The sequence below is a fragment of the Chrysemys picta genome, chromosome 3, assembly GCF_011386835.1.
Source record: "Chrysemys picta bellii isolate R12L10 chromosome 3, ASM1138683v2, whole genome shotgun sequence".
NCBI classification, from domain to species: domain Eukaryota; kingdom Metazoa; phylum Chordata; order Testudines; family Emydidae; genus Chrysemys; species Chrysemys picta.
In genome coordinates this window covers 170,391,682-170,409,359 of record NC_088793.1, presented here as the reverse complement: position 1 = coordinate 170,409,359, position 17,678 = coordinate 170,391,682, and the positions used below count along the sequence as shown (strand labels likewise).

Genomic DNA, 17,678 nt, shown 5'->3' with positions numbered 1-17,678 from the left:
AAGATATACCTATGGGTGTGCTAGTTTTAAACATTTCTGTGAATTGGCGGCAATTCATGCTTGAAAAAAAGTATGTTAAGCAAGATTTCAAAACCAACTTCTTTCTGTTAGAGGTAAAATTCTCCATAGGGGAAAGAGCCTTATTTTATAGAAATACTTGCACCATGCTCAGCACTATAGTATCTGATCACCTTCCAAGAGTGCATGAAGCAATGTGACTAATTTCTCTCACGTGTAGTTCATTCTCTCACCTTCTCCCCAGTTTGTGTGCAGACCAGTGTTGTTGTTTATTCTTTAAATATATCACCATGGGGTTATGTTAGAGAAGGCAAGGTCAAAGAAGTGAGCTGCACTTAGAGCTGAAGAGAGTGAGGTTTTTGATGGTTCTAAGCTGCTGTGGGATTTTGTTTCCCAATCTTGAATCAACACCCAAGAAAACTCTGTCTCCTGCACAGATGAGTTTTCCTTTAAGATCCTTTGCATCATATAAGCCCTTAATATGAGGCTATGTAATGCTTAAGTTATGTGGAGGGCTTACATATTTATTCGGGACCCTCTTCACAAGGGTCAATTTCACTTTTATGTGACTAAAAACCATGTACTAGGAGAGGTGGTACTAGTCCATTGGGGGCCCTAAGCAGGAATATTTTGCCACCCCCCTTCTCCCTCCCACACACAATTAAAAGTGAATAAGTGGCCCCCTTGAGCTGCTCGGGGTCCTAAGCAATTACTTAGTCTGCTTTTTGTCTTTGTGATTTTTGAAGTGAGTTTGCTTAGCTACTTTGCTCCTTTAACATGTTTGTCTATTGTGAGAGCTACTGGGCTAATTTTCTGACAATACTCCAGGACTGTGCTATTTTTAACTAAGAATAAGTAACAGACAAGACTTCAGCTGTATAGTTTTCAGTTCTTTTCTGTGAATGATTAATCATCATCTTATTTCAGTCATCATTATCCTTTCATATCCCTCTTTGCTGGTTAATACAAATTCCTGTAACCATTAAAAGGGTGGCAAACTCAAGCACACATTTGGCAGAAATATCTCAACAATAATTTTTGATTTTTTTAAAGCAAATCAAATTAACCAAATAAGTTACAAGCATATTACATAATATTTGTGTTATATTGAGATCTTGAGTAATAACAAAATTATACTGAGAAATATGCCAGTGATATCACCTGCTTCTTTTTCCTTAGTTCTCAGTAAAATATCAATTATTGACCTTAAAGTACAGCAAAGACAGAAAATGCCAGGTGCCCTATAACAAAATAATTTTAGCAAACTTTGTCTGTAAAATGCCCATATTTTCTGACTTGTTTCAGTTGGTCAAACAATCAGCTTGTTTGATCTGATGATTAGACTAACTATCTCCATCGTTCTGCACAGGACTGACACGTGCTAGGTTATTCTGGGCAAAGCTGGATAAGACAAAACATGCTCTTTGGTATCAGTTACCTGAAAAGGGAAAAGCTATCAGAAGCAAATAGCTCTTTCATAGTAAGTTTACTGCAAGAGAGACCCTGTGTACACTGCCCTGCAAACAAAATTAACTGAACACTACACGTTAAGTTAACTTCATTTCTAAACTAATGTATTCATACTGCTTAGCCCAACTGAATTAATACTGAATTATCTGAAGCTGCTTTACAGTATGTTCATTTAAATTCTGTGCCCAGACCAATTTAGACTGGGCTAAAGTGTTCCATTTTCTAACTCTCCTACAGGTAAGTAAAACTATATGAAAATGCTAAGGAATATAATTTACAAACAAATATATGATAACTGATGCAACTTCTGTGGCAGAATTCTTGCCCCATTGAGGTCAATGGCAAAACTCTCACAGACTTCAGTGGGGCCAGGATTTCACCATCAATCTTTAAAATTGAGAGCTCACTAAATCAGGGACTGTCACCGTTCTACCAGTTTGTGCAGCGCCTAACACAATGACGCCTGTATATTTCTAGATTAGAGCTGGTCGAAAAATATAGGGGTTTTTTGGTGGGAATTTTTTAAAAATGTTTTCCCCCACTGTTTTTGTAGAAATTTCCCATTAGAAGTTTTCATTTCATTTTTAATTGAAACATTTTAAGTTTTCAGCAAAATTTGAAATTATTCTGTTTTTTTTCCCCCAAGAAAAATAACAGACATTTTTCATTGCAATTACTTTGATGAAAAAATTTCACATCAGCACTACTCTAAACACTACTGTAATAGTAATGATAATAAATGTAAAAGTCTGATGTTAAAAATTAAGATGTACTACACACTTAAAAACAGAAAGAGAAGACAGATAATATACTTTAAAATTAATGATTCATATAAAATATTACAAAAACCCACATATTGAGAAAAGTTTAAATCACTATGGATTTTGGCTTAGTTCATGAGTACAATTTACCTTTCTATATGAAAACCAACCCTGTCCAGATGGTTTTAAAGTCACCCTAAGTTACATATTTAACAGTTAATACTAAATATTGGTTCTGACTCACTTTCCTCAGCTCTAACTTCCTGTATGTATTGTATAAGTGCATTTTGAATCCATTTTGGCCCAATTCAAAAACACAGTCCAGAAACATGAATGGTTGAAAACACATTAGGTAATCACAAATTATCGTAGATCAATCTTCCTCCACTTGATTAAAGCTCTCTACAGTTTACTAAAGGGAAAATCTCATCCTTTCCTATGAGCCTATAGAGGGGCATTTAGCCACATACAGCTCCACTGTGTGCAAGATTTGTAAAATCTGTGTATGTAGTCCACACCTCATGTGTGCCACAAGAGCTCAGCTCTGCAGGAGCTCTGTTAGTGCTGTTTTGTCTGGGCAGTAGGATCAGGTGATCCATCCCTGTGTGTAGCAGCCAGTCATGCACCCTCGTGTAACTGAGTAGGAGCAGAACCTGACATGGGCTACAGTATCAGATGTGATGTAACTCTAGTGCCACTCCACGGGTTGATGGAGGGGATTAACCTCCATCATCGCAGGACCTCCCTCAGCCCAAAACACACTTATTCACAGTTACTGCGGGGAGACAAAATCCCCTTGAGACATTCAGTCTTTTTAAAAATCAAAAACATTAAAACAATATTAGTCATATCCATGTCTAATTAAAAGTAAGTGTGAATATTCTATCTTTACTTTTACTGTCCTAGCCAGAAAAAAATTAATTCCAGATCTGCTGGCCAAGAGAATTGCCATGAATTTCCTGGGTGATGGAGACACAAAGACTGCACCCTTTCCAGAAACTGCAGAATGCAACATTAGACATTCCACAGTGTGTGCAACTGTCCATTCCCAAGGGTAGAGTGACTCCATACAGCTTGACTGCTTTAGGCTGCAATTTGGCACAAAGGAATGACCTCAGCTGAAATAACTTTCCCTTTCCACTGGTATCATAGCACAGAGCAGACTATTCCCCAGCTAACTGAGTAACAGTCACACAGAGAAGAACTGTAAAATACTACTACTTAGCATCTATGAAAGTGCCTCTTCTCTGACGATGCCCAACATCACACAGCGATTCAATGGGATAGCCAGCACTAGAGCACAGAGGACTTATCTCACAGCCCCTTTGCCTTAACCAATTCAACACAACACTCCCTCCCAGTTCCAACTTCCAACACCAGACTCTCAATTACTGAAAGCTATAGAGAGGAAAAGAATAGAGGAAACATGGATACAACAACCCCCTTCCCCCTTATTGTTGCATCCGAAGAAGTGAGGTTTTTACTCACGAAAGCTTATGCCCAAATAAATCTGTTAGTCTTTAAGGTGCCACCAGACTCCTTGTTGTTTTTGTAGATACAGACTAACACGGCTACCCCCTGATACTTCCCCCTTATGTCGGGGAAGAGAAGCTCTCCTGGAATCAGGAGCAACTGATAAGAGAGATATGACATCTAGAGTTTCTGGGCACTCTCTTCAATTCCTCCTCTCTCTCCCTTCCCCACACTCTAAGGGTTTGTCTACACTGCAAATTTACCTATCATTGGCCAGTTGCCAGAGTAGCTGCCAAACCCTAGTGTAAACTGCCAAATCTGCAATAAGCCATGATTTGCACCCACACAGCTTACCTCGGCTTGAAACCAGTGCTCGCTGCACCAGATCGAAGGTATAACAAGAGTCAATGGTTGGAAGTTGAAGCTAGACATCAGACCGGAAACAGGCATACACTTTTAACAGCGAGGGTAATTAACCCTCACTGAGGATGACTGGAAGAATTTATCAAAGTTGGTGGTGGATTCTCCAACATCGGCAATTTTAAAATCAAAATTGGATTATTTTATTTCATTTTAATTTTAATATACCCTCTAGTTCAAACATACATTATTTTGGGGAAGTTGTATGGCTTGTGTTATATACGAGATCACACAAGACAATCACAATGATCTCTTCTGGCCTTGAATTCTATTAATCAAAATGGAGCTTTTCTTGATTAAAATAGGAATTTAAACCAGTGTACTTCTACTGGTTGCTAGGCTCTGATGGATCTAACTAGGGTAAAACCCCAGAATAGCCAAGGCCTAAGTAAACTCTTTTAAAATATATATATATTTCCAGACAATAGGCCAGTCTAAGGTCGTCCATCTTTCCAAAAACAGCTGCAGAGCAGTCAGTGTCATTAGAATTTGCTTACATTCATTACAAAAAGTTACAATGTAATTTCAACTTCTCAGACTCCAACAACACACTCACTGCTGGATTTTTTTAATTCCTTAATTTTGCTTGCAAGTAAATTTATCTTCTCTGGTACAAAACGAAAACCTGAAACAACATATATCAGCCCAGAGCTAATTTTACAACCAAGTTCTCTCTGAAGATGCTATTACAGGGACACTGACACTATTTTAATTATAAAAGCCATCCTTATAACCAAACATTTGCAGAAAAATTGCCGCTACTTCTGTCTACCATAAGTAATTTAAATTTGAATAAGCTTCTCTGCCAGGTGTGATGTGATATATCCCATGCTATAAAGGATGTGCAAGTGCTCCACACTTTAGCCTCATTCATGATGAAGGAATCTATTTTTAGTGAAAGCAGAGGATGAGCGCTTGAATGTCTGCACATAAGATCTGGAATGGAAATCAGGATTTCCCCACAATAAGTGGAGAAAATTCCTTTCCCCCTACTCCCTCCCCCACTCATTTCTGCCAGTCACAACTACAACATGAAAACAATTATAGGTAGTGGTAAAGCAGAGTGCCAAAAGTTTGCATAGACATAACTCCTGCCATCAGTGGCAGTTTTGCCAAACAAAGTAGAGCCTAGTCCAAATCTTGTTTATGCAAGTAGCCCTTTCATGGGGTCAGGTTCTTATAAGGCGTGAGTCAACCACCGTTATCAGACCAATGTTTTCTGCACCTTGTATCTAAAATGTATGTTGTGATTTTTTTTAAAAAAAAAAGCAGTTCGGAGTTGTTAAGCATTTATACCAAGGAGACAATTTTAGGGGGAAGACCAAAAATATGACTTATAATGGCAACGCAGTTTAAAACTGTGAAGAAGCAGCTGCTTCTCCAAAATGCTTGTTACTTAAGCTTGAAATGCTTTATTTTCAAAACAGAGCAAACTCCTTCCAAAATTTTATATAATAAAATTTCATAAGAACAATTTTTTTTTAAAAATTGCAAAGTGGAAGCTATGTTCCACAGAATACATATAGAAACAAATGGTAAATTAATTTGTCCAATGAGGGCTAAAACCTGGATTATGACAAAGATCCAATACAAAATTGAATTATAAGATCCTTGTTTTATTATTTGTGTTTTTGTTTTAATTAGAGACTTTAACTTACATTTATTAAAGTATGTAAATTTACATTAAAGATTCGAGTCACTCTCTTAGATTACAGGATCAAGTATGATCCTTTTGTAGTCTCCTGCTTCCAATTAATTAAAACTAAAATTGCTGTTGTTCGAAGGTAGAAAGGGGCACATATTTCCAACACACATTAGGATGGAAATATTTAGAAAGATTAACAGTGAGGTAAACTTCGGACACATTCACAATTTGGAATTTCATGTTTGCCTTTAAAAATCACCAGCTTGAGATGACACCTGAATTTTTTCGGAGGATTATTAAAACCTTATTTACTAAGGAACATAAAAACATATGGGAGTTTTTGCTGAATAAGGTGCTACTCAGCATCAACAAGGGTGGCCAAATATGGCCCTAAGTATTTCCATAGAACTTAGTGCCCTTTGATTTCTGTTCTGCAGGTACTTAAAGTGTTAAACAGCAGCCCTCTTCGTATTGCTGTACTTTCTGGGATTGTGTAACAATGCAAGGAATTATGAGAAGCATTAGTATTTTTTTAATTTCCAATTCATTCCCCTCTGATTGCAACATCTTAATATTACATTTTGATTAACTGTGGGTGAATGCTTTGAATTCTGCAGCAGATAAAGTACAGTACATTTCCCATTTTAGGAATTTACCAATTAAACATGCATTGAAATCTACTGCTCTGAGCATTTACTGTTACATTTGGGAAATGTCAAAAAAAAAAGTTAAAATATGGAATTAATCATTTCCTGTTCATCTTTTATCTTAAGGCTGTAAAGCATGTGACTTTGTACATGTACTGTTGTACTCATATGAAAATTGTCCTTTATGAATCAGTAGGCAAAGCAGTACTTTTTTCAGTGAGGGATGTGTGATTTTGGGATGAGTATATATTTATTGACCCAGCAGTATTTTCATTCCTCTAATTTGTCTCAGTGGTCTTGACTCAGACTATTAAAGATCTATCTCGAACTCCTTTACGAAAGAGCAGGAACCTTACAGATTGGTTTGATAACAATTGCTTAAACAAAGGAAGTTCGTGTTGAAAGTTTTTGCTACTCTTACTAAAGCTTCAGTCAAAGTTAAAAATGAAAAGGAAGACAGAGTTAAGTTTGTGAAGAGAACGTGCCATGCCATGCAGAAACAAAAATACAGCATTGCACATACTTGAAATATCAACGTGTGGTTATTTTAACTACTTATTGTGAATGAATCTTTACTGCCTCCTGCCACAGGAGCCCGATGCAATCAAAACTTTCTTACTTAATTTTTTAATACAATGCTGAAGTTGAAATAGACAGTTATCTGAAGCATTTCTCAGTGAAAGGCTTGCATAGATCATACATTAATTTGAAATATTTCTCCGTTTAAAAGGAAAAAAATCATTATGTGATACATTTTATGATCTAGCATGCTATTTTCCGGGGGGGGAGAGAGGGGAATATTCGCACTACAAAAGTCACAATGCCAAGAGTATTTTCCATCAAATTTTTAGTTTAATTATTCCATCTCTATTAAGTATTTTATATTGTACATGTACACTAGTAAAAAGTTGTTTTGTTTACTTTCTCAAGGCCACTATGCATTCTGTTCTGTAAATTACATTATAGTAAGCTATCTTGATCTCTGAATAAGCACACCTTGTTGGCTGTAATGAGGGTGCAGAGTTACTGATGTATGCAGATAAATATTTGTCATGTTATTTACTTGTGCGTATTATTATTATTTATTTTTTTTGGTGTGGGCTAAGGGGACCAGCAAAGAAAGAGTTGGAACTCATTTTAGCAGTCTTTAGCACAAGATTTCTTTTGTCATGATTCATAAGAATTTTCAGAGACTGCACTGGCATTCCCAGTAAAGAAAAGATAGATATACTTTACCAGTGCAGAAGTTCATAAGTGCTGAGGAATCACACACTGAAGCAAGACAAGGCAAGCTGTCTTCCATTCTTGTCACCTATGTTACAAGTACTATAAAACCAGTTGTGTCTACGTTTCTTGCTGCCTTCCCAGATAGTTTCAGAGCAAATTGCAGCTCTGTAAATCTGACGGCATACTTTGAATTCTGAGGAAATCCTCCCAGTCCAGATGGCCCACCACAAAGCACTTCTGTGTTGGCACAAATAAAAACTCCTTAAGATAGGTCTCCTCCTTCTGCCTCTCTTTGCACTCTGAGCAAGAGGAAAGCTTCTGCTTTTGAGAGAGAGAGAGGCAAAAGGGGGTGGGATGCAGACAAAAATCTGAGACTGTTTCAGGGAGTGGCTAAATCTCAGACATCAGAGATACAATAATAAAGGCACTCAGTAAGCCATGCACTACACAGTTTGTCACAGTGCACAAGCTATCAATTAAAGATCTCAAATGGTATAACGCGGTTACCTCTGTTTTAGCAAAAGTTTGAGGAATTCACAGAATTCTTACTAACTAGTTTTCAAAATAAGGAGAAAAAGAGAAAAAAAAGCTATTGTTTCTACACAATTAGAGTCCATTACTACCCCCATTTAAATCAACAGGAAGAAAGTTGGGCTCTTAATTTAGAGACCTGTACCTCTGCTATTTCTCCTTCAGATTAAGCTATACTGCCACTTGTCCTCAATGTGTGCTAATCCACAGGTTTTTCAGATTAGTTTTTACAAAATTAAAAAAGCAATAATTGAATTTTTATTAACCTACATAGACCTGAACAAACAATTAAAGTTAAGAATAACTAACCATGAGGATTTCCAATGTTGAATTTTAAATAACTGGAAAAACAAACAAAAACAGTGTAAATGAAAACTCTTACTGTCCCAAAGTGTTGGGTTTGCTCATGTATTACAATCAATAAAAATTTTAACTGCAAACAATGCATGAGAAAATGGAAGTGATATACCAATTTTTGGTATTTTCATACCATATCTCTCAAAATTAAAAAGTAATGATACCACTGGCAATATGCTTATATGCACTGTTTTGCAATAAATTGAAGTGTAATATCCTAGTTTAAAAACTAGCTGCTTTTGCAATGCTATCATTCCATTAAGTGTGAGAGAACTCATATTACAAATGCATTACAGTCTATTTAATATGACCACGCTTTTGTCTGTCTTGCAAAACCAAGTAGAGCCAGATGAAAACTAATGAATGCAACATGTGCTCATTCTTTTGGTAGCTGTGCCTGAAGCCAACTGGCAGAATGAATACAGTAAGATAAATGTCAAAACAAAGGAATCGGTGGTTACATATTGCATATATTTTCCCTTATATCTCTAATATGCTTTAAATAATCTAGCACTTTCAAAGCTTTGCAGAGCCACAGAAAGGCAAAAGTTAAATACCTGCAGCAAAAGAGAGAATAAAAAGAGTGGGGTATCAGAAACAAAAGCACGCTGGGGTCAAGTCTCACCATTCAAAAGGCAATAGGCATGTGATACTGTCTGAGCTCTGAACATCTCTCACTCCTCCAATGTGAATTGTTCTTTAAGAGTTTGTGACAGCACATTCTTAAAAGTAAAAATAATACACAAGATGATGTTTTTCAGACTCAAACTCCCTGAGCTAGTCGATTCCAGCAAAAATACGTGCCTTGTAACTCCTGAAAGCTTCCCTTTGGGGAAGGAAAGAATTTACCTTATAAGAGATTAAAACAGAAATAAACATAAAATCAGATGGGCTGTCACCAGGACACTCAAGTTTACACAACTCTTGTACCAGTAAGCAGAAGGCAGAATGGGAAATCACCTGAGAAACTGGATGGTAGAGAACTACTGAGACAGGGAATCACTTAAAACCCTATTCCACCCCTGTTTCTTGTAACATCACTAAAAAGAACAAAAACAAGCAAAATTGAAATTCAGAATACTATATTTGGGCCAACAAACAGATGGTTGGGTTTGCTAAGTGGTACAGAATAGAGGGGGGAGGTGAAAAGAGACCCAATTCCCTACTTTTAAAATTGCTCTTGATGATCATAAAATGTAACTAATTGTACGTGATAAACAGGAGACACCCAACTGAAACACGGCTTTAAACAATAAATTAACTTTGGATTGTTGGATTTCTAGGATAAAGGCAGAATTCTTGTTGCAGGACGCAACTAAGAGCCTGTATTGTGCATATGGGAAATTAAATGCTAATGTTTCCAGATGTATGACCTTTGACACAAAAGATTTTTAGTTCTGATGAAGAGGGATTTCTTAAAAGAAAACAACAACAAAATCCCCCACTATGAAGCTACATTAATGCAGTATTTCCAACTAAGCTCACAGCCTACCACTAGGGTTGCCAATTTTGGTTGGACGTATTCCTGGAGGTTTCATCACATGACATAATCTTTAATTAAAGATTAATCTTTAATTCCTGGAGACTCCAGGACAATCCTGGAGTGTTTGTAACCCTACCTACCACCCACCAGAGCAAAAAGTGTATTTCCTGAGGTACTAAAGAAGCAAAACACACTATAGGAATATAGAGCTCAGAATATAATTTTGAATAAAGTTTGAAGTAAAACAGTACCGTTTTTTGTCCTTGTCTTAAACCATTTATTGTTGAAATGGTTTGCTTACTATTGCTGACTATTGACCATGCTGGTCAACAAGATGGTTATGCCATTGTAGGTGTCTGACAGTTAATTATATAAGGACTCCAAAAATTCTATGCACTCAGTGCATGTGGCTGGATGGGACAGTGAGAATAATTAAATACTCTGCAAGGAATAATAGCAAAATCGCTCCATGACCACGACTCTGCCCTGCTCCCCTAATCACCACAATACTGGAGATGGAGCTTGCTAATGAATATGTGTAGTTTTTTAATCCACTGGCCACTTTCTAGCTTTCCCCCAACCTGCTATACCTTCAAAACCACATTGTGCAAGAGCCTTCTCCAAGTATAGCTGCACACGAAGAATCCTACATCCTGTGTCTCTTTCCAGTCACCCAGTGGAAGTCTATCAGTTCCACTGCTTATCTGGCCTTCTGCACCTGTGCAAAGGGGAGCAATATTTGCCATAAACATATTCAAGTTATAGCTAGTGTGATATACATCTTCCCTTTGGCATATCATCTGATATTGCTGACTTGACTCACGGCACTGATGCCCGTCATTGCAATATCATCTTTGATACCATACAATGTGTTCATTATAAAAAATGGCATGAACAGTTACACCCCAGTATTCATGCAAATCCACCTGCTTCCCATTAATTTCAGGATCCAGACGAATCTTGCTCTATTTGGCTTTAAAACCCCCATGGACGTGGCCTTGCTTATCTCATGAACTTTGCCCCTTAAGTGGCTTCCGCCCTTCTAGCTGGGTCCTTAATCTGTTGCTTCAAACAATTTCACCACTGCTAGTGCAAGAGCTTTCTCTTTTGCAATTTCTTTGCTCTCCACATAGTCTTTCCATTTCCAGCTCTTCAAAGCTTTTCATTCTTAACAATCATCTCTTACTTTGTTTCTCCGCCTCTCTGCTATTATTTAACTCTGAGGTGCTGGCACTTAAAATTAAAAAGGTCGTAGAGCAGTTATTAAACTAAGGGCTAGGGGAAAGCTTTGACAGGTGCAGAGGAGCACGTGGTTCGGACAGTGATATCCCTTAGGGGAGAATCTATTAATGGAGATTCCCTATGTCCTAGTAAGGAGGAGAGGATGGAAGATGTAAAATACAGGTAAGATCTGATGAGAAACAGTCAAAAGAAAAAGAAGTCTCATTCAATTACATTGTGTAATAGCAGACTGCTAAAAAGTGACAAGTTTTTAAAGTGCTTATATACCAATGCTAGAAGTCTGAATAATCAGATGGGCGAACTAGAGTGCCTCATATTAAATGAGGATACTGATATAATAGGCATCACAGAAACTTTTTAAAGACACCATAATAGAGGCTCAAGTTAAATGTATACCCCAAATTTAAAAACATAATAAGAGAACCAAAAAAGTGACACCATGGCTAAAGAACAAAGTAAAAGAAGCTGTTAAGAGACAAAAAGGCATCCTTTAAAAAGTGGAAGTTAAATCCTAGTGAGGAAAATAGAAAGGAGTATAAACTCTGGCAAATGAAATGTAGAAATATAATTAGGAAGGCCAAAAAAAGAATTTGAAGAACAGCTAGCCAAGGATATAAAAAGTAATAGACTTTTTTTTTTTTTTTTAAGTACATCAGAAGCAGGAAGCCTGCTAAACAACCAGTGAGGCCACTGGAGGATCCAAATGCTAAAGGAGCACTCAAGGACGATAAGACCATTGTGGAGAAACTAAATGAATTCTTTGCATCAGTCTTCATGGCTGAGGATGTGAGGAAGATTCCCAAACCTGAGCCATTCTTTTTAGGTGACAAATCTGAGGAAATGTCCCAGATTGAGGTGTCATTAGAGGAGGTTTGGGAACAAATTGATAAACTAAACAGTAGTAAGTCACCAGGATCAGATGATATTCACCCAAGAGTTATGAAGGAACTCAATGTGAAATTGCAGAACTACTAACTGTAGTCTGTAACCTATCATTTAAATCAGCTTCTGTACCAAATGACTGGAGGCTAGCTAATGTGACGCCAATTTTTTAAAAGGGCTCCAGAGGTGATCCAAGCAATTACAGGCCTGTAAACCGGACTTCAGTATCGGGCAAACTAGTTGAAATGATAGTAAAGAACAAAATTGTCAGACACATAGATGAACATAATTTGTTGGGGAAGAATCAACATGGTTTTTGTAAGGGGAAATCATGCCTCACCAATCTACTAAAATTCTTTGAGGGGGTCAACAAGCATGTGGACAAGGGGGATCCAGTGGATTTTGCATACTTCGATTTTCAGAAAGTCTTTGACAAGGTCCCTCACCAAAAGCTGTGAAGCAAAGTAAGCAGTCATGGGATAAGAGGGAAGGTTTTCTTATGGATTGGTAACTGGTTAAAAGATAAGGAAACAAAGGGTAGGAATAAATGGTCAGTTTTCAGAATGGAGAGAGGTAAACAGTGGTGTCCCCTGGGGTCTGTACTGGGACCAGTCCTATTCAATATATTCATAAATGATCTGGGAAAAAGGGGTAAACAGTGAGATGGCAAAATTTGCAGATGATACAAAATTGCTCAAGATAGTTAAGTCCCAGGCAGACTACGAAGAGCTACAAAAGGATCTCTCAAAACTGGGTGACTGGGCAACAAAATGGCAGATGAAATTCAATGCTGATAAATGCAAAGTAATGCACATTGGAAAACATAATCCCAACGATACATCTCAAATGATGGGGTCTAAATTGGTTGTTACGACTCAAGAAAGAGACCTTGGAGTCATTTTGGATAGTTCTCTGAAAATATCCACTCAATGTGCACTGGCAGTCAAAAAAGCTAACAGAATGTTGGGAATCGTTAAGAAAGGGATAGATAATAAGACAGAAAATATCATATTGCCCCTATAAAAATCCATGGTATGCCCACATCTTGAATACTGTGTGCAGATGTGGTCACGCCATCTCAAAAAAGATATATTGGAATTGGAAAAGGTTCAGAAAAGGGCAACAAAAATTATTAGGGTTATGGAATGGCTGCCATATGAGGAGAGATTAATCTTAGAAAAGACTTTTCATCTTAGAAAAGAGACGACTAAGGGGGAATATGATAGAGGTCTATAAAATCATGACTGGTGTGGAGAAAATAAATAAGGAAGTGTTAGTTACTCCTTCTCATAACACAAGAACTAGGGGTCACCAAATTAATAGGCAGCAGGTTTAAAATAAACAAAAGGAAGTATATTTTCCACACAACACAGAGTCAACCTGTGGAACTTCTTGCCAGAGGATGTTGTGAAGGTCAAGACTATATCAGGGTTCAAAAATGAACTAGATAAGTTCATGGAAGATAGGTCCATCAATGACTATTTGCCAGGATGGACAGGGATGGTGTCCCTAACCTCTGTTTGCCAGAAGCTGGGAATGGGCAACAGGGGATGGATCACTTGGTGATTACCTGTTCTGTTCATTCCCTCTGGGGCACCTGGCACTGGCCACTGTCGGAAGACAGGATACTGGGCTAGACTGACCTTTGGTCTGACCGAATATGGCCGTTCTTATGGGTGTTTTGGGGAGAGGAGAATGGGGGAGTTGTGCCTCTCTCAAGTATCTTGACTTAATATGTATAAAGACACTACATTATATTAACCAAAATATTACTTTATGATTACATAATGTGCTTCAAAATCAAAGCAATCTCTTCTCAGTGACTATCTGGGCAGTATGAAAAGCAATACGCAGTATGAAATAGTGAAAAGCAAAATATTATTTTACATGAAAAGTTACAAAAGTACTAGTGTTTTCCTAACACAATAAATAAAGTAGATTAAAATTAGGAATAAAATAGGGTTATGCATATAGCAGGAACACAATTTACTGTAACATGCAAACTGATATTAACATCAGTATCTACATCAGGGGTTGGTAACCTTTCAGAAGTGGTGTGCCGAGTCTTCATTTATTCACTCTAATTTAAGGTTTCGCATGCCAGTCATACATTTTAACGTTTTTAGAAGGGCTCTTTCTATAAGTCTATAATATATAACTGAACTATTGTTGTATGTAAAGTAAATAAGGTTTTTAAAATGTTTAAGAAGCTTCATTTAAAATTAAATTAAAATGCAGAGCTCCCCGGACCGGTGGCCAGTGTGAGTGCCACTGAAAAATCAGCTTGCGTGCCGCCTTCGGCACACGTGCCATAGGTTGCCTACCCCTGATCTACATATTAAGAACACAGAAATAACATACCAAAACAGATCAATAATCCATCAAGTCAATTACCCTGTCTCTGAACATAAGCAACTCCAGGTGCTTGAAAAGACAGTCCAAACCATTATGCACTTAACAGTATATGATTCAGTGGGACATTCTTTCTTATTAAGATCAGTTTGTACCACCAAACATGAGGATTAAGTGCTCTTGCTCTGTTATCCTAACTAATATGAATGAAAAAAAATCTGTAGTTAAATAAATCTGGGTGAAATCCTGGCCCCATTGGCTTCAGTGTAGATTTCCCCCCAACCTCTTTTTGAAATTTACTACATTAAATTTACTCAACTACTTGCTTCATTCTCATGCACCAGTAAGCTACATATTTTCTGTTTGTTTATTTTATTTGCATTTTAATGGATTATAAGGATTTTCTCTACCAATCTTACCACAAGCAGGTACACCGGGGGTGGGCAAACTACTGCCTGGGGCCGGATCCGGCCCACCATCCATTTTAAGCCAGTCCTTGAGCTCCCACTGGGGAGCAGGGTCTGGGGCTTGCCCCATTCCAGTGCTCCAGCCGGGGAGCAGGGTCAGGGGCCACCCTGCATGGCTCCCAGAAGCAGCGGCATGTCCTCTCTCAGGCTCCCATGTATAGGGGCAGCCAGGGGGTTCCGCTACACATGCTGTCCCCGCCCCAAGTGCTGTCCCCGCAGCTCCTATTGGTCAGGAACCGCAGCCAATGGGAGCTTCAGGGGTGGCGCCTGCAGATGGGGCAGCACGCAGCAGAGCCGCCTGGCCGCGCCTCCACATAGGAGCCAGAGGTGGGACATGCCACTGCTTTCAGGAGCCACTTGAGGTAAACACCGCCCGGAGCCTGCAACCCTGAGCCCCACCCCCCTGCCCCATCCCTGATCCCCCTCCCATCCTCCAAACCCCTCGGTTTCAATCCGGAGCCCCCTCCTACACCGCAAACCCCTCATCCCCAGCACCACCCCAGAGCCCGCACCCCCAGTTGCAGCCCTCCCTGCCACCACACCCCAGAGCCCCATCCCGCACCCTGAACTCCTCATTTCTGCCCCACCCTGGAGCCCCGACCTCTTCCCGCATCCCAACCCCAATTGCATGCGCATTCATGGCCCGCCATACAATTTCTATACACAGATGTGGCCCTCGGGCCAAAAAGTTTGTCCATCCCTGAGGTACACAAACTGAATGTATAATTGCATATAATTAACCTTGCAATGGTCTATTATTTGGATTCATGTAATGTGTTTGGGTTTTTTTGAATGGCAGCATACCAGCAGCGATTAATTCAATTTTTTAAGAGTCAATGTTATTTAATCATCTAATAGCTAACAGCTTTTCAACTAGCAGCAATAGTGTTTAAGTAGATAACCTATCTTCATGCTAGCCAAATATGGCATTTCAGCAACTGAATATATCTTTTTACCATATACTTTATTGCTTTTCCCCAGTGGAAAGGCAGAAAAGCAGTGATTTCTTTAATAACTGACCAACCCAATGCTTTAAGAAGATTGTTAGACTATTTTATTCCCTTTTCTTGAAAAAAACCTCTCTCTTCAGAAACCAATATGTAACTTTAAAACAATTTTATATACTTGATCCCTTTCCTGGCAATACTGATCAACCTGTTTTATTAGAGGAATCACAAGAAATAACCGAACAAATGTAATTAGTTCTAAAACATATATTTCAATTAAAAACATGCTCACTGGCTGGATCAAATATATTTTCACAACACAGCGGGGCATCTGTGAATAAGAGTCACTTAGAACGGACAAGAACAGCTTCCAGGATTTAATGCTTTCATTAACCCGAGGCCCCAAGTTTTCCCAGTGCCAGAGACTGCTCAGGAAAAGTCAGCTAGAGAAGCTCAGTCACCTTACAATCACTCATTTTCAGATGCCCAACGTTCCTCTTCTCTTGCTTCAACTCAAGGTCCCGGCACTGGAATGGAGTTTTACTAAAATCATGTTTTCTGAAGCATTAGCACAACACAGTTTCATAGTGCAAGATCCTAATAAAACTCATGTCACTGTCAACACAATGAGGGAAGCAAGAGTTGACGCAAAATAGAGCAGAAGAGCAATACAAAGGGATGGAAGAGAGTGCGCATAATAATTCTTAACCAATAAGTTCTTCAGGGCAGGCACCATATCTTTGTACGTAATTACACAGTGATGAGCACAATGTGTCCCTTATTGTGAGTGGGGCTTCTGGGTGCTACTATAATATAAATATTGAACAAAAATAGAGGGCAAGGTGTGCGTGAAGTAGAGAATACATCTAATAGAAGGGAAACAAGAAAGACAATGAGTTAAAAAGATAAAATTAAAATGTAGTAAGTCCAAAGTACATCAGACAAAGCATTTCTTTTATGGCCTCTTATTCTGGGCATGCATTCCAGGTCATTTTTTGCTAATGACATTTGCCACGCTATAGTGTGGTTGCCTGAGTGCATATAACATAATGGCACTCAAACAGGGGTAATCCTGAATGGCAGCATCACCACCGGAGAATTCTGTATTTTTGTCCAGAGATCCTTACTATTTCACCTCAGGCCAAGTTTGTTTCACCCTCGGAAGTTCTCCATAAGTGTGAGACTCTAAAGTCTTATCTTGGCAACTACTATATACTTTAAACTATACACTATTATAATATGAAGTAATATATTCATTTTTCTTAAAGTAATTAGCAAAAGTTAGATTATTGAAAACAAACTAGTAACTGATAGTATTAGTCACTCCAAAGGTATGGTTATGGAAATTACTAACAGTCTGATTATTTAATTCATTTCAACATGAAGAAAAACCTTGCGATTTGCAGTGTATTGCGGCGGGGAGGGGGAAGAGGGATTACTGCAAAAATGCAAAGTGATTTCAAAATGCAATACTTTTTTGGTTTCCAGAAATACTACATTGCTTAAAAGTTAAACGCTTTTATTTTTTAGAACAAATCAAGTTTAATTCCAGCAAACCAAAAAAAATAAAAATAAAAATTAATTGTGGACTCTCTCAGCTAGTCAAGATATAGACTACTGCAATGTTTGATTTTTGTACCATCCTTAAAATGTATTTGTACCTGCCAATTTAAATGTAAACAACAGCAATGTGAAACCAGTTTGATTACCTAAGACCAGTCTATGTTTGTACAAGACTCTCATTTGTCATCAGGTA

The 17,678-nt window shown here is 38.2% G+C and overlaps 1 protein-coding gene across 8 annotated transcripts in view; it reads right to left on the bottom strand.

Moving 5' to 3' along the window:
• Positions 1 to 17,678, bottom strand: part of EML4 (EMAP like 4) — a 258,663-nt gene that overhangs the window by 144,441 nt on the left and 96,544 nt on the right. For 2 of the 8 annotated variants that reach the window (XM_005301260.5, XM_042855139.2), the window contains exon 1: positions 7,671 to 7,962. The exons of 4 other annotated variants lie outside the window; for them this stretch is intronic. In XM_005301260.5, coding sequence (XP_005301317.1) covers positions 7,671 to 7,737 — 67 coding nt within the window. In that variant the 5' untranslated portion in view covers positions 7,738 to 7,962. Of the gene's footprint in view, positions 1 to 7,670; positions 7,963 to 17,678 lie in introns of those variants that run through there. 2 more of the 8 variants (XM_005301263.5, XM_042855140.2) reach the window with 1 other exon arrangement.